This window comes from Aspergillus heteromorphus (genome assembly GCF_003184545.1).
Source record: "Aspergillus heteromorphus CBS 117.55 chromosome Unknown BO70scaffold_22, whole genome shotgun sequence".
In the NCBI taxonomy this organism is placed as follows: domain Eukaryota; kingdom Fungi; phylum Ascomycota; class Eurotiomycetes; order Eurotiales; family Aspergillaceae; genus Aspergillus; species Aspergillus heteromorphus.
Window position 1 is genome coordinate 109,456 of NW_020290427.1, and position 16,392 is coordinate 125,847.

The 16,392-nt window shown below is 52.2% G+C and overlaps 7 protein-coding genes across 7 annotated transcripts; 6 read left to right on the forward strand and 1 right to left on the reverse strand.

The window, feature by feature from the left end:
- Positions 1–480: 480 nt before the first annotated feature.
- Positions 481–2,418, forward strand: BO70DRAFT_388806 (vitamin H transporter; the record flags this gene model as incomplete). Its single annotated transcript, XM_025546017.1, has 7 exons — positions 481–657; positions 770–1,107; positions 1,198–1,368; positions 1,426–1,822; positions 1,872–2,030; positions 2,093–2,158; positions 2,229–2,418. Exons 1-7 carry the CDS (start codon positions 539–541, stop codon positions 2,416–2,418), a joined length of 1,440 nt encoding a protein of 479 aa, XP_025397140.1. The 5' UTR covers positions 481–538.
- Positions 2,419–3,770: 1,352 nt separating this feature from the next.
- BO70DRAFT_398432 (alpha/beta-hydrolase) lies at positions 3,771–5,148 on the forward strand (the record flags this gene model as incomplete). Its single annotated transcript, XM_025546780.1, has 3 exons — positions 3,771–3,951; positions 4,007–4,745; positions 4,854–5,148. The coding sequence occupies 3 exons, from the start codon at positions 3,771–3,773 to the stop codon at positions 5,146–5,148; spliced, it is 1,215 nt and encodes a 404-aa protein (XP_025397141.1).
- Positions 5,149–5,250: 102 nt separating this feature from the next.
- Positions 5,251–7,302, reverse strand: BO70DRAFT_398433 (flavin-containing monooxygenase; the record flags this gene model as incomplete). The annotated part of the gene is made up of 4 exons (XM_025546781.1): positions 5,251–6,126; positions 6,180–6,316; positions 6,364–6,617; positions 6,665–7,302. The coding sequence occupies 4 exons, from the start codon at positions 7,300–7,302 to the stop codon at positions 5,251–5,253; spliced, it is 1,905 nt and encodes a 634-aa protein (XP_025397142.1).
- A 553-nt stretch (positions 7,303–7,855) lies between these two features.
- Positions 7,856–9,302, forward strand: BO70DRAFT_381249 (MBL fold metallo-hydrolase). The gene is made up of 3 exons (XM_025545457.1): positions 7,856–8,309; positions 8,361–8,621; positions 8,676–9,302. Exons 1-3 carry the CDS (start codon positions 7,991–7,993, stop codon positions 9,254–9,256), a joined length of 1,161 nt encoding a protein of 386 aa, XP_025397143.1. The 5' UTR covers positions 7,856–7,990; the 3' UTR covers positions 9,257–9,302.
- A 212-nt stretch (positions 9,303–9,514) lies between these two features.
- Positions 9,515–10,526, forward strand: BO70DRAFT_354504 (uncharacterized protein; the record flags this gene model as incomplete). Its single annotated transcript, XM_025541865.1, has 5 exons — positions 9,515–9,804; positions 9,975–9,984; positions 10,047–10,125; positions 10,171–10,311; positions 10,345–10,526. The coding sequence occupies 5 exons, from the start codon at positions 9,515–9,517 to the stop codon at positions 10,524–10,526; spliced, it is 702 nt and encodes a 233-aa protein (XP_025397144.1).
- Positions 10,527–12,016: 1,490 nt separating this feature from the next.
- On the forward strand, positions 12,017–15,062 carry BO70DRAFT_372786 (cytochrome P450; the record flags this gene model as incomplete). Its single annotated transcript, XM_025544875.1, has 9 exons — positions 12,017–12,330; positions 12,376–12,406; positions 12,455–12,592; positions 12,638–12,767; positions 12,812–13,442; positions 13,492–13,568; positions 14,352–14,543; positions 14,620–14,829; positions 14,947–15,062. The coding sequence occupies 9 exons, from the start codon at positions 12,017–12,019 to the stop codon at positions 15,060–15,062; spliced, it is 1,839 nt and encodes a 612-aa protein (XP_025397145.1).
- A 401-nt stretch (positions 15,063–15,463) lies between these two features.
- BO70DRAFT_364110 (uncharacterized protein) lies at positions 15,464–16,380 on the forward strand. The gene is made up of 2 exons (XM_025543731.1): positions 15,464–15,749; positions 15,780–16,380. The coding sequence occupies exons 1-2, from the start codon at positions 15,541–15,543 to the stop codon at positions 16,342–16,344; spliced, it is 774 nt and encodes a 257-aa protein (XP_025397146.1). The 5' UTR covers positions 15,464–15,540; the 3' UTR covers positions 16,345–16,380.
- Positions 16,381–16,392: the final 12 nt, after the last annotated feature.

Genomic DNA, 16,392 nt, shown 5'->3' on the forward strand with positions numbered 1-16,392 from the left:
TGATATCTGTTGGTGGTGGTGCCGTGGATTCCAGCCATCGATCCCGAAATCCATCCAGGAACAGTACCACCACTATCTCAGTCATTATCCAACCTCCCATCAAACACCCAGGATAGGATCGCATAATATCATATTATGACCACCTCCCACCTGAACCCTGCGTAGTAAACCAGCCCAACACGATCCCACGCCCCGCCACGCGGCCAGCGCCCTGACATCAACCGCGGCGGCGATTGCGCCATCACGCCCGCGTCTCACTCATCGTCGAGTGGATCTCCCATCCACTCGAGAACAAGACCAAGGGAAAGAAAAAAAAAAAAAAAGAGAGAGAGAAAGACCTTATCAGCCCATGACAGGCAGAGATAAGTATATAAGATGCGACCGACCGCCCGTCCTGTCGGAGAAATTGCACGAGTCGTGGTGCAGACTGACACCAGATCCTTCATCCTTCATACTTCGATCGCCCTCGCGTCTCACATTCTTCTTCTTCTTCTTCTTGCAAGACCCCCCACACTCTCAGTGATTGCCAGTGGCAGATATGACGGTGGAGAAGATCGTCGGTGAGGTGTACTTTGACGCGGAGAATGATGATGGCGAGTCGGAGATCAATATCATCAAGGATTGGGATGATCGGGAGGAGGCGAGGGTGAGGACAAAGTGAGTTTCTTCTTCTTCTTCTTCTTCTTCTTCTTCCACTCTTCCACTGCCATTCTACCCCCCCCCACACACACCCCCCGAAGATAACCATCCTGATAACTATAATCAACAGAATCGACATCATCCTCATCCCCATCCTCGCCCTCGCCTTTTTCGGCCTGCAAGTCGACCGCGGCAACATCAGCGCCGCCCTCACCTCCACGATCACCGAAGACCTGGGCATCACCACCAACCAAGTCAACATTGGCACGCAGCTGCTCTCCGCCGGCATCGTCATCACCGAGATCCCCTCCAACATCATCCTGCAGCGCCTCGGGCCGCAGGTGTGGCTGTCCGCGCAGCTGGTCGCCTGGGGTCTGGTCGGCACGTTTCAGGCGTTCGTGAAGACGTATCCGGCTTTTCTGGCGACGAGGTTGCTTTTGGGGATGTTGGAGGGGGGGTTTATTCCTGGTTAGTTGATACCTCCTGGGTCTTTGGCGGTTATGACGGGGCGCTGCGCTCAATATGAAGGTGTGGTGATGGCTAATGGCCGTGGCTCAGGCGCGTTGTATTACCTCTCGACATGGTATAAAAAGTCCGAGATCAGTTTCCGCACAACGCTGTTCTTCTACGGGCAGATGTTCGCCGGCGCGACGTCGAGTTTGATCTCCGCTGGACTGTTGAAGCTGTCCGGGAAGGGCGGATTAGCTGGATGGCAGTGGATTTTCCTAAGTGAGCTTATCTTATATCTGCTGCATGCGATGAGCGCGACGCTAATAATATCTCCAGTCGAGGGCCTGATCACCCTTTTCGCAGCCGTGCTGTTCATCTCGCTCATCCCCCGCAAAGCCGGCGACGGCAGCCCCCTGATCAGCATGGGCCGCTGGAGCTACTTCTCCCCCCGCGAGAAACACATCATCCTGGACCGCGTGCTGCTCGACGACCCCCTCAAGACCCGCGAGCATATCCGCATCACCGGCGGCGATATCTGGAAGACCGTCTCGCAATCCACCACCCTGCAGCACTGCATGATCACCCTGGTGGCCATGTCTGCTTTGCAGGGATTAAACACCTACACGCCCAGCATGATCAAGTTGTTTGGGTTCAGCGCTGTGCGCGCGAATGCGCTGGCTTCAGTGCCGGTGTATGCGAGTATCGTGTTGACTACGCTTTTGGGTTATCTCTCGTATGTCCTGCCTGCTGGAATGTGACAGGATAAGACGAGTGCTGACCAGATCTAGTGACAAAACGGGCCACCGCGGTCCCTTCGTCTTGCTGTCCATCACATGGACCGTCATAACCTACACCGTTCTCAAAACCAGCCCGACAGACGCCTCCAGCTGGCACAAGTACGCGGTGATTGCCATCGCCAATGTCGCGTATTGCAGCATGCAGTATGTCCATCCACCTCCTCCCTCCCGTTCACTTCCTTTCTTGCAATACTAACCACCACCAGCATCCTCAACGTCGGCTGGCTCTCCTTCTACTGCAAAACTCCCCAAGAGCGGAGCGTGTCCATGGCGTAAGCTTTCCCCCCCCCTCTCTCCAATCTACCTCCAAGCCCAACCAAGTAATTAACACCACCAAAACAGCCTAATCGTCATGGCCGCCAACCTCTCCGGAATCTCCGGCTCGCAAATCTTCCGCACCTCCGACGCACCGCTCTATGAGCACGGGCTTACAGCCATCTGCGCTCTGGCGGGCGCGTCGTGGGCGCTGGCGTTAATCTTGAACCTGCAGTATCTGTTTCGGAGGAAGAGGGCGGATAAAGCGGCGGCTTAGATGGATATTGAATTGGGTTTGGTTGGCTGTGTATATAGTATGCTTCTGGACCCTGACCCTGTACCCTGGACTGGACGGGTCATGATGATATGATATGACTAGATTAGATTTTAATGTCGTTGGCTATTGACCAACTGTTCCCAGGCTTGGACACCGACAAAAGAATAGTACCAACTTGACTTCGGGAGCTCAGGGGTTATCCGGGCGGCCAGCCTGGCAAGAAATACCAAAAACCCCGGTTTCTGGCCAGCGGATTCCATTTCCATCCAGTGGGAGCATGTCCGGGTTCGAGGACCGTGGTTTCTGCCAACCTTGCACATATCATGCACTTGGAATACCAATAGACCGGGAAAATTCTATCTTACTTCTTCAAGCAATCTCATTCCGATTTCCATCACTCCCAAAATGGTCTCCCTTTCTCCCCTCCTCTATCGATGCCCCATCCGCTCCCCCCTGTTCGTCCTCCGTCGAACTCTCACATCAACACCGCCCCTAAATAACAAATCCTACATCATCACCGGCGGTGCCAGCGGCATCGGGGCCTCTATTGTGGGAGCCATCAGCGAACTCGGCGGGAATGAGAGCGTGTGACCACGAATTGCAAGAGAAGTTCGGGGGGATGACGATGTACATTCGCACGGACGTGACTGATGAGTGGAGCTTGAGGAACGCGTTCGATAAGACGAGGGGAGAGTTTGGACGGTTGAATGGGTGGTTAGTATGGCGGATGGATGTATGTTGAACTGAAGACCGAGGACAGTGTAACCGCGGCGGGGGCAAACGTCGACCGGCCGTTTCTGGAGCATACCGGCGAAGGCATGACTCGGATTTTCAGGGTAAACGGACGTACTATCCTACATCACATCACGTCCACCCCTGACCAGCAAGCAGACACTGGGAACCTTATTCCACCCCAGGAAGCATCGTCATGATCGCAGCTGGAAATAGGAAGGAACCTTCCGAAAATGTACTCCAAAAACAGAGGGAGACACCCGTAGACCTAACCCACGGAACCACCATGGATATCCATAGTGCCAGTCTCACAAGACAAAGAGCCCCCCAGACAATCCCCAACAAGGAATCCTCCCTCCCGTGAATGTCTTCATTCACAGCCCAACAAGGAACACTCCCCCCCCTGACCCGTGGTTTAATTGTCCCGTCCATTCATGATGACAAAGAGGGTCACCCAGGGTCACCCAGACCATATATATGGGACTATAGTACCATGACAGCCCCAGATGCAATCACCCTCTCCCAAACTTTTCCTTTTCATTCTAGCCCATTGTACTGTACTGCATCAGATCATCATATCATATCATATTATACCATCCAACACCGCCCCCAGCGCCAAAATGGCCGACTACAACCCCAACAACCCCTTCCCGAGCCAAGACTGGATCGATTTCTGTAACTTGCATGGCGTCGACGACGCCGGGATAGTGGATGAGATCCCGCCGAAGGATATCGCTGCAATGCAGCGGGGGATGAATCTGACGAGGCTGAAGGTGTCGAATCATGAGATACAGACGGAAGGTATGTGAAAGTGAATCACAGCCCCACCAGACTAACCCACCCGTCAAATAAACAGACCGCTACGAAAGAGTCGATGTCATCAATTTCGCCATCCAGCGATCCTGGAACGCCTCCGAGGTCCCACTGCGCCTGTACCAGCCCGTCGGCTGGAAGGGCTGCGGGACCTACCTCCCGATCTACATCCACTTTCACGGCGGGGGGTTCCTATCTGGGAACCTGGACACCGAGGACGCGACCTGTTTCCGGATGGTGGATGCTCTCGCTAATGACGGCTGTCCCATCGTCCTCCTCAGCGTCAACTACTGCCACACGACCGAGGCACCCTACCCCGCGGCGTTCCACGACGCATGGGACGTGCTCCGCTGGGTGGAGGAATGGGCAGAGTATCTGCACGGGGACCGCAATCGGATTATCCTGGGCGGGATGGATTCAGGCGCGGCGCTGGCGCTGTCGATGGCGCACACAGTGGAGAGACTTCGGGTTGCGAAGATGGGGATGAACCACCAGTCGGGCACACTGGCTGGGGTGGTGCTGGGCACGCCGTGGTTTCCGCATATGGATGCGGATGGACACGATGAGGAGTCCAGGGTCGAGAATTGCGCGGCGCCGATGTTGTCCGGGCAGTTTCATCGGCTGTTTCGCGAGTTACTGGGCGTGGGAGGGATGGATTCTCCGTATGCTGTGGGGGAGATGTCGAATTTCAGTGCCCTGCCTCGGACGACGGTTCTGATTGCGGGGATGAGTTTGCTGAGGGATCAGGCTGTTAAGATGACGAGGTGCTTCAAAAGGGATGGGTATGTTCTCTCTCTTGAGAGTCTCTCGCTCTCTCTCTCTTTTCTCTTATCTGTTTCCCCTTCTTCGTGATATTTGTTTTCTCCGATTTAGATGCTGACGTGGTCCAGGATTGAGCATCAGGTCGTCCTATTCCCCGGCCTGCCGCATGATTTCCGTCGATTTGGGGACCTTGCTGCCTGCCAGGACTGGGATGATCAAATGATCAAGGCAATCAAATGGTCTTTGGACTTCGCTGTCGAGCACGCGATCTGGCTACAGCTCGACGAGCCCGAGGGCTTTGCTCCGGCACTAGATGCCGAATCTCCGGAACTCGGTGCTGAGTCTGGTAATGGATCAGACGAGGATTATGCTCCATCGGAGGATATCGCCTCGGAAGATCACATCAGTTGGTCTGACCAGTAGACTGGTTGTGGGGTTTCTTTTCATCCGAGCGTGCTAGCCTTAGACATTGATACAGTAGAACTGTCTGTGAATTCATGTAGAATGTTAAAGTGCAGCGAGACTTCAGATCTTCTGCCCCGATGCCTGCTCACTCACGTACGCGAACTCATCCCCTTCTGTATCGAACCACGGCTCCTTCTCCGCCCACGCCCTGTTATCTGAGTACCGATCCAGATACCAGGTTATACTATCGCCGGAGAACTCAGCGTCGACGAACCCCGACCCCAGGTATCCGAACCGATTCCCGCTCCAGTACTCAATCTCGTAGTCACTTAGCGTCGGCGTCCGCAGGGCCTCGAAATACGCCATCCGCGAACCAGGCCATATGATGACCGGCCCGTCCGCACTCCCCTGCTTGAACCAGCTAGAGCACGGATCCACCCAGCACGTTCGGCGCAGGTACGTCTGGGCGTGTTCGACGAAGTCTCGCACGATGGACGCCTTTGGGCTCAGTCGCCGGATATGCTCTCTACGCATACGCTTGACGACTTGGATGAAGTAGTTCGTCAAGTGCGAGATAATCGGCAAGATGGACCCGTGACCAACAGGCGCGAAGGGGCCCGAGTAGGTGAAGTAATTCGGAAACCCGTCGACACCGATGGCCAGATAACTTGTTGGTGAGGTTGCCCATTTCTCGGCGAGGTCTACGCCATTTAGACCGATGATGGGGAAACGCGGGCGGAAAGAGGTGTCGAAGCCCGTGGCGCAGATTATCACGTCGACTGGTTGTTCGATGCCCGTGGCGGAGTCGATAACGCCGGTGGGTGTGATGGATTGGATTCGCTCGGTGAAGACGGTCGTTTTGTTTGAGGCCAGGGCTTCCAGGTAGCCGTTTCCCGGGGTTGGGCGTCGACAGGCGACGTTGAAGGTCTTTGGGATTATTGCGTCCCGGACGTAGGGCTTGGAGGCGAGGTCAGTGCACATGCCCTTGTATGAGGACTGGTGAAGTGTTAGTGATGATGAGCTGTGGATTGTGTTTATGGGGATCTTACGGCGAGAGCCTCGTCCGACTCAGCGGTGTCGCGGAGTGCGAGCTTGAATTGTTGGTTCAAGTCGTGCTCGACGGATTTCTTGTACCGGTGGTACTTTTCGCGGTCGAGATCGAAGTCTTCTTTCTGCTTGGGGGTATCTGCGTCAAATAAATATTTGCTTTCTGGGCTATGGGAGGGGGCGTACAGTCGAAGTTTTGACCATCCTTCCCGGCAAATCGCTTTGCAAAGGCAGTTGTGATCCAGACTGGGCTTCGCACCCAGGTGTACAGATGCGATACGGCGTCGTGGATCGCAGCCACGACTTGGACGCCGGAGCTCCCTGATCCGATTACTGCCACTCTCTTGTCCTTCAGACTGAATCCCTCTGGGTAAGCTGCCGTGTGGAATAGATCGCCTTGGAACGAGTGCAGGCCGGGCGTATCGGGCCATTTCCATGCGCTGTGGTACGATCAGTGTTACTTCGCTGACATCTTAGATGGACTCACTTCAGGAAGCCAGATCCATTGAGGAACACGTCGCATTCATCTTCCCACTCCGCGACATCTGGACCATCCCGTCGCAGCTTTACCACCCACTTACTTTTGCATTCATCCCACGTAGCCGATACTACCCTCGTCCTCAGCTGAATGTACTCCATCATCCCCTCGTCGACAGCAATCTGCTTCAGGTACTCCCAGATCTCTTTCGCGCCGGAATAAAAGCTCGACCAGTGCGGATTCGCGCGCCACGAAAAGGTGTATGCCACGCTCGGCACATCGCACGCACACCCCGGGTACCGGTTCTCGTACCAAGTTCCCCCGATATCCGCGTTCTTCTCGTAGCACACGATGTCCACCCCGAGTCCCGCCAGAGCGGACGGGGCGTAGTGGAGGAAGTCGATACCGGCTGCGCCAGCCCCCATCATGATGATCCTGAACGGTTTGTTGCTCGGTGGCTCGTTGATAAGATTATCCGGCACGATGTAGCCCCGGTCGGAGGGCTCGTCCCATTCTGGATGGTGGACTGGTCGGGTCGTGGAAGACGGGTGAGGGCCTGGTGTGTTGCTTCCCAGACGGAGGTGGCCCGATAGGCCGTACTTTTCAAATACTGGGTTGGGTGGGTTGGTTTGGCCGACTGAGTCCATGGTGAGGTACGCGTGGTTGTTCTGATCTGAGAACATTACATCCCAGGAGCAATCAGCATGTTCGTGGGAACAGGCATGGAACATATATAATCCACGCCATCCCTGCTGGCAGAAAGCAGGTTTATCGTGTGGCGGCTTGCTGCATGATGCTGCATCGTTCCCGTCGAATACGAATCTTCCCTGAGCTGCATGCATCCTTGCATTGTTTGTGACATTCTTAGAGAGTGGGGACGACTGAGGGGAAAGTGAGGGGAATAACTGACGATATCCTGAGGCCTTCATTGGGCATCCGAGCCATCCCGTGGGGCGCGAGTGAGAACGGCTACGATCGGCGGACTCTTTTTGCGCCATCGCGACGATGGCGAGAGATCCCCTGTGCGAGGTTATAAAGGTGGTGGGTCAATCTATTGGATTGGAAGAGGGCTTGGCCCGGTGCTGGCCTTGTCAGCCGCTCTGTTGACCCGACCTCGGCCCGTTGATTCTATCCCTCGGCTACTTCTGTATGATATTATATATATCTTATTTCTATCTAATTCTACATCCATATATCCTACCTGCTTGCGCAGCAGTATTGTAGAATCAGACCTTTATTGCCTCATCTTACTAGCCGTTACCTAGATTACCAGGGCTGATACAATCCCTGTCACCTTTTTATCTCGTATTCAATTGCATCGCGCCCGTCTGCAAAATGCTCGAGTTTCCCAAGTCCGACCGTACGGTCCGTGTGCGCATGGTCGACACAACCACTTTGATGACAATCAAGAGTCAAGTCCTCATCCAACCAGTACAACCCGGTCATGAAATCCTCAATCTCACAGACGTCGCATTCCTTGTCGAGGATGAAGTCTCGGGCGAAAAGGTCATGTTTGACCTCGGCACGCGGAAAGATTACTGGAATCTTCCCGCTGTCATTCGGCAGCATCTTGACGAATTAATTCCCTCGTTGAGAATCGACAAGGATGTCACGGAGATTCTCTCCGAGAGTGGCGTTCCACTAAGTGATATCGGTCGGTTTGTGCAACAGACGTGTATAAATAGACAAATGCTAACCAGGATAGGCTCCGTCGTGTGGTCGCACTATCATTGGGATCATATCGGTAATGTGGCTTTGTTCCCATCCTCCACATCGCTTGTTGTGGGGCCTGGGTTCAAAAGTCACCCCGGCCTATTGCCTGGCTTCCCAGATATCGCCGATTCTCCTGTCCCGACGGATGCGTTTAGTAGAAGGGAGGTGGTCGAGCCTGATTTCGCGACCGGATTAACCATTGGAGGTTTTCGCGCGCACGATTTCTTCGGAAACGGGTCGTTCTATTTGCTAGGTGAGTCTCGGACGTTGGTATAGCAGTATAGAAATGACTGACCATGCCTTGAAGACACCCCCGGACACTGCGTTGGACATATGTGTGGCCTCGCCCGGACCACGGCAGAAACATTCCTCTTGCTCGGTGGCGACATCTGCCACTTCTCCGGCGTCATCAGGCCAAACGCCGATCTCCCTTTTCCTGCGGAGATCCCGACAGAGGTACTCGACAAAGAGTTGCGTTTTCCCAGCCCATGTCCCTGTAGCATCTTCACAGCTTGCCATCCCAGCGCCAAAGTGGACCAGGACAAAACTCCCTTCTATGAGGTTTCAGGCTACAAAGAATCCGCCTTCACCGATCCGGAGCTCTCGCAGCAGTCAGTCAATAAGCTGCTGGAGTTCGAAAACTCTCCCGATGTTTTGATTTGCATTGCACATGACTCCGACTTGCCGCGATATCTTCCCACGCTCAATGAGTTCCCTTCTTCCGACCTCAACGCGTGGAAGGAAAAGGGCTGGAAGGCGAAGTTGCGATGGGGATGGGTCAACGAGCTACCGCGTGGTGGCCAACCGGGAAGAAAGCCTCTGGTTGATGGGTACTGGCGTGATGGGAAGGTTTGGGACGAGGTAGTGGCGACGATGCATCGCGAGTGAGAGAAGACTGAGGAGTATATGAAGTGCTGGGTAGGTCCTGTTGCATCGCAGTTCTCAACATCCTATATATCCTTCAATATATCCACATTCATCTACTTCCTCTTCCCCGGAAAGCAAAGCGTTTGACATACTCACCTGCTCACCCAAGCAAAATATAAATAGTCGGTTGAACTCATCCTCCAGCTAGTTCATCATTCAGCTTTGGACAATGCCCTGGAATATCATTCCAACAAGTGTCTGACAGCCAACGCTGACGCCATGGCTCAAAGAGAGGAAATCGCTGACGGCGAACTTCCTGTCTACAAGTTTTACCGTCCGCTGAGGTTACAAAGGAGACCGTCAAAGGCTACGCTATGGCCTGAGGCCGTGAATCAAGTGAATTGTTACCACATGACCGCCCTCGGCGACTATCTTGACGCGTCGCCTCGCCTCATCTTCTCACCTTTACATGAGACCAACATGCCTCTTCATCTCACTACACCGTCCTCTTTGGCACAATTCCCCTCTCAATATTTCCATAAGCATCCCATTCCTCTGTCTGGTCCAAAGTACATATATCCCCAGCCATGTCGTCGCCCTTCTGTCCGTCAGCTTTCCAGGAACTTCTCTGCACTGGGAAGTACAGTGATCTAAAATTCCTTTGCAACGGGGAAGAGTTTGCCGTCCACTAGGCAGTCGTTCGTGCTCAATCGCCAGTTATTTCTTCTATCTGCGATAGGAAGCTCAAAGTAAGAAATTCCTAAACCTGGCAGCCAGAGCGGGGAACAGAAAACTGAATTACTTCTCTTAGGAGGCCTCAACCGGTATCATCGAGATTGAACGATTTGACACCTGTACGCTGAAATGCATGATCGACTATTTGTACACAGGTAAATATACCATTTCGGAAGATCAAGGCGGGCTATCTTAAATAGTAATATTGCAAGCATATTGCAAGGCCCTTGGTGCCCTGATAATTTCCCAGAATCTGTTGAGGCTGTCCATGAAAAAAAAAGGCGAGGTCGCACCACACCACATGCTCGCAAAAGCAGTAGTCGACCACATGAGTGACTTTTGTAAGGAAAAGTCTTTAATAACCATGGTTCCAGATCAAATTTCTCGTCATATTCTGTTTATATTGAATAACAGATATGAGCGTCTGCATGCTCAAAATTCGGTGGTCAGATATGCCTTGATGCGGAGAGGAAGAAAATATCTCAAGTTCAAGTCGAGCTTGACGGCTTCAGAACAATGCACATTGACTATGCTGCCAAAGTTAAGGCAGGGATAAAACTTCTTCATGATTCATCAAGATGCCGTCACTGTGGGCTCTTGTTCGTTGGCAATCTTGAGGGTGAGGGGTCTGTTGAGGCTGGTTATTTTCTCCGATGCCAGTCATGCCGAACAAACCACGACCAACCAGCCTGATTGGAACGTTAACGCAACCGAGAGATTTCTCAATTCCGATCTTCAATTAAACACCTTTCGCCTTCTACGTTGTTCAGGATTCTGTGACTGACTCGATGAGAGAGTACTGGCTACTGGCGCATGGGCTAAGTGCCGTTGAACATTTACGATGAATTTATTGAAGCCGGAATGCATTTTGCTTGCTAGACTTCTTGTAATCGATGTGTCTATCTGCCTGAAGGGCTCATGGATCTGTCGTATGCCTTCACCCCTTCAACTGTCACAGTCGTATTGCTAATAGTTCACTTTGGGGATAGGATACATACCTCCAAGCCTCTTTTATTTGCTACGATTAATGGATTCACTGGGTCCGTTTAATTATATCATTAGCCTACAGAAACGCTATGGACCAGTGCTTGTACATCAGAAAGAAAGATTTCGAGAGATATGGATGGTCTTATGGATATGATGGCATGTAGTGGCCGGCTTGTACAAGAGGAGAACATTTACAGCTGACAGCACCCCCAAAGCTTCTCTGGGTCCCTTGCTCAAGGGGAGTGAATATGTCTGCCGAATCGAAACTTGTTTGTTCATAAGGAAGATAGTTGCGCATCGCGAGACGAATGAGAGGGCAGGCAGAACCATTCCAATAGCACTTTCACTTGAGACTACCGCCTCACAGCCTTCTCCAAAAGGACCTTTCCTCAATAGACAGTGCTCCTGTAAGACGGAAAGTACCTCTATCGGAGAAAGCCAGGCTGGATTGCGTCTCTTGCGTATTGAGCTACTGGATGCTATCAAGTTCAGCACCTCCGCCTAGCTAGACCGACAAGAGTACCAAGCTACAGTACGCGGGCTAGAGCCTTTGGGAGACATTTGTAGCAGCCATCCATTCGTAATTGGTCGGGTTCGAAGCGATTAAATCAGACCAACGGGAAGCTTCCGGCACCCGGAAAAGAGATCCTGCAATGCACATGAGAAACTCTCCCCTTCCAATTCGCTTCGTCACCCGTATCGATCGGCCAATATGGCTTATCAGTCGCTCGATGCTCCATTTTTGATTAACTCTGGACCGTGGCAGCAAATACCAGCGCGATGATTCGCCGCGTATCTTATCAGTCGGAGACGTCCGATCGCTATCATCCCCCACACTGATACGTAGTGCCAGTGCCGTCCGATGGGTGGGATTGGAGGCTTCAAGGTTAGCTTTGAGGAATCTCTTGCTGCTTCCCTTCCAGGATAGCGCGTCTACGTAGATCAGTGGCTGACTTTTGACTTTGTGGTTCATGGCAGGTACACTCGGATCGTTATAAACACCCGTCCTCACAACTATGCGGCGGCAATCAACACCACAAGTTGTTTGTGCAGTCTATAATGCTGTCTCTGTGGTGTGCGGGCGCATTCCTCCTGGGGATATTCCTCTTTGAAAGACTTTCCTCTCCCGTGGCCAGACTTCCTGGCCCTTGGTATACCAAACTGACAAGTCTGGTCATCAAATTTCAAGAGTTCTCGGGTCGTCGCCGTATCTCAATCCATGAACTTCACAAGGAGTATGGCCCTGTTGTCCGGATTGCACCCAATGAAGTCTCCTTTGCGAGTTTAGATGCGATTCGAGAGATCTATGCGTCCGGGGGTAGTGGATATGATAAGACAGAACTATATGATCTTTTTCGGCAGTTTAACACCAAGTATGTTGGCCATGAAATGTGGGAGGTGTTGCTGACCATGGCTAGAACGATGTTCTCAACGCTTGACAAGCAGTCGGTCAGTTGAGCTCAAATATAAAAGCGACCAGGAGCTGACATCCTGCAGCACAGTGAGCGAAAGCGGCAATTGGCGGATCGATACGCTATGTCTAACGTTATGCGTGATCATCTGTCGACAATTCGGGAACATGCCAAAGCATTCATAACTGAATGTGCCACCGGGGAGAAAAGTGTCAATGTTTATGTGTGTAGGAGCTCGATTAAAAGTGGCAGCAGCTAATCCCGGCAGGTATATTTGCACTGCTATGCACTTGACTGTGTAACCAGCTTCATGTTCAGTCCTGGTGGCTTGAAGTCTCTCAGTGACAAGAATGACTACGAGTTGATGGAGGAACTGACATACCATCAGAGTTTGCAAAGTATGTATTAATCTACACTGTGTACAACCTACTGACTAGTCCAGAAAACCTTCTCCAATATTATTTACCCCAGTTGGCGCCGCATTTCCCATCGTGGTTGCTGCCCCGTCCTGCTCCGATGACCAACGACTACGTCCATAGGATGACCGCTCAAAAGAGCCCCGACAATTGCAGTTTAGTCTCTCGACTCACGAAAGCCAATACCTCTCTTACCCACCTTCAAGTTGCAGCAGAATGCATGGACCACTTGGCAGCGGGTATTGACACAACCGGCGATGGACTTTGCTTTCTGATGTGGGAGCTGTCCCAGCCACACAATCTTCAATTCCAAGAGCGTCTTTATAAGGAGCTGTGCTCAACAGCGAATGATACACCGATCGATCAATTGCCTTATCTCGATGCCGTGATAAAGGAAGCCCTCCGCTGCTCACCTCCAATTCCCATGTCGTTTCCTCGCCATGTGCCACGCGGTGGAAGGACAATTGACGGGTGTTTTATTCCTGAGGGAACTATTGTCAGCTGTCAACCATACACTGTACATCGACTAGATGAGACGGTATTTCCCGAGCCAGATCGGTTCAACCCGGACAGATGGATGGACGATGAAGGACTCCATGAACGCAATCGATTATTCTTTGCATTCGGGACGGGAGGAAGGGGGTGCACTGGAAAAAGGTGAGCTTATTGATACCCAAGATTGAAGAATCTTTCTCATTATAGACAGCCTGGCGATGGTGGAAATGAAGATCCTTCTCCAAGCAGTTTACTCTCAGTTCCGGACTACTGTGGCACCAGATATGAGTGGCTCTATGGAGATTGATGATCAGATCATCTCCGCTCGACCGAAGGGCCAGACTTGCAAGCTTATATTTACTCCTCAAATGGACACACTGTCCTGAGCATCCAGTATCTGCTCTAGTTTAGGGGGCAGAGTGGGAAAGTATGACTTCCACAACCCAGTTTGACAGACAGGCACAGTGGCAGGAGGTCTCGAAATCGAGCGAATGAGCAGGTGTTACAAGGGCCCATAGCCCCCTAGTGTTCAAAGCCATAGTTAGTGGATCTTTCCCCTCGGCGGAAAAAGGCTTTGCGGGGTAGAGGGATCATCCTTTCGGCAGTGATATGCGGGATGCCCTCCATACTTGGCGTTTCAAGAATTCATCGCGGACAGATAACCCCTATCCAACTCATTCTATCCATCGCATTCGTGCTAGAAGTCAGTATAATACACGATTTCTGATAGGCCTTGCGCAAAGCTATATACATTCGCATTCACAATTTACCACTGGAACATGGTATGTGGTTGACAGGGCCTCGGCTCCACCTCCGCCGGCAGTTCGCCTCTGTGATCTCTTCTATGTAACGGATACATAATACCATACTTGGGTAACCGAGGTCCTCCTCCAGTATAGACGATCATATTTGCCCTCGACAGTACCTCTTAAAACTAGCTATATAAAGAACCATCCCGAAATGTGTACACTATTCTTGTTCAGCCCAAAACAATCACACCATAAACCTGATTTCGCATACCCATTCCACACATTATGCGACCCCTCTCCTTCCCAACCTGGGCCATCGCAGCCCTCAAAACCATGCTCCTCCTCTCCCCCCACACAAGCACAGCCAACCCAGCCCCCCCAGCTCCAGAACTTACCCTTTTATACACCGCCTACGTCGAATGCGAAGCAACTCTAATGAACTCCCCCGGCCCCCACGGCATCCGCCGCACAATCCCCATCGTAGGGGGGAACTTCACCGGCCCGCATTTATCAGGTACCACACCTTCTTTATCCCTGCCCTCTCCCCATCAAATAACCAATCCTTAAATAATACCAAATACACTCAACAGGGCAGATCCTCAACGTCGGCGCAGACTGGGGCCTCGTCGATCCCCAGACGGGTATCTTCAGCGCCGACACCCGCTATAACCTGCGAACCGACGACGGGGAGAGCATCTTCATCCAGACGTCTGGGCCTAAGGCACCCAGTGGACAGTTACATCTGCGGTTGGTCTTTGAGACGGGGAGTCGGAAGTATTATTGGTTGAATAATGTTGTGGGTATGTTATATTCTCTTTGCGATATTCTCTTTGTGATGGCCGCCCGCGGTTCCAGGAAAACATGTTGTGTGTTTACTCGGTATGAAAACATGCTAATTTGGGATGCGCTTGTGTTAGCGATTGGTGTTCTAACCAGCGAAGCCTCGACGACGAATACGAGCCTGTTGAGGATTGATGCTTGGCATGTAAGTGGGATGGTTTCCTCTTCTTCATTTCTGTATTTGGTGTGCTGATATGGATATGTGGCCGGGTTAGATGGCTTCGGATTGGAATTCAACTAGCTTTGAGAGTCCGTCGACGACGATTAGTTGATTGGGGATTCTAGTGCATCGGATTTTGGACTTTCTGGTTTGTAAGTGCGGGATGAGGACCTGGATCAGGAAATGCTGTCGGGGTGTATGGTCCGAATGAGAAACCGGCATGAAATTCCCGTTTCTGCCTATACTTGAAGTTCAGGCAGCGTGTAGTCAAATGAGGGAATGAATCTCCGTTTAAACAGTTTCCCTCGTCATGTCGCAGCCTGAGGCTGATGCCTTACTGCCTGACCCTCGGCCGACTCCGAGCGGGGTAATCCCGAGAGAGCGATAACGGCCTCCGATGTGACGCATCCACCCAAGGTCCTCCAGCTGTCCTCCTCCTTCTCTCTGCCATCTCCTTACACAGACGCACAAACCTCTTTCTCGGCGCACACAACCCTATCCCACCCCCACAATGTCAGTTGAAAGCTCCTCTTCGCAAAGCCGCCTCTCCACGCGGATCTCTCTCCGCTGGGTCCCCGAACCCGCCTTCGAAAACACTGACACGATCGTGATGTCCGTTGCGGGGTGGTACGTCGACCTGCGCGTGGACAAGAAATCAGGAGCCATTGACTGGGCGATTGCCGGTCAACGGGTTGTAGATAGCACCAACTCTCGTACGCACCCTCCCTCGGACGTATTACCAAGGCTAACCTCCTCAGAACAAGTGCAGTTTACACACGAGCTCGATTCCCAAAACTCGTTTGATGCTGTCGACTGTGGCACATTTTCCACTCTGCCTAACGGGGACGACCTAGAACAAGGCTCGATGCCACGCGCCGACCTCCCTGGATGCCCGGTGGCTGAATACGAGGAAGTATGGCGTGAATTGGAATTCAGAGCTGGCCCGGATGGTCCGGGGAAGGGTACATCGTGGGTTATTGAGTCGCAGAATGAGATTCCACTGAGCGAGGGCGATGAGCTTGAAGTCAACAGGACCTTTCTTGGCAAGGTCTGGGGTACGTACTTGGCTCTGCGCCAGGTTCAGATCCATGTCCGGCAGGAGGGTTCGTCCAAGGTGGTAGAGGGGAAAGGCGTGAGCGCTAGAAGGGAGGAATGGGATGCTGTAACGGGGTGGCAAGTCAAGTACTGCTTAGGTGCCGGGGATGAACTACCCTCAATGAATCATGGTATCAACGATAGTACCTGGAAGTTGGGTCAAACAGTTCTGGTTGCGGGAAAGAAATACATCGTGCGTGGACTGGAAAGAACTGTCTAAGGTACGTCGTCATGTTCGTCTATATACTCATTATTCTATATTATATAC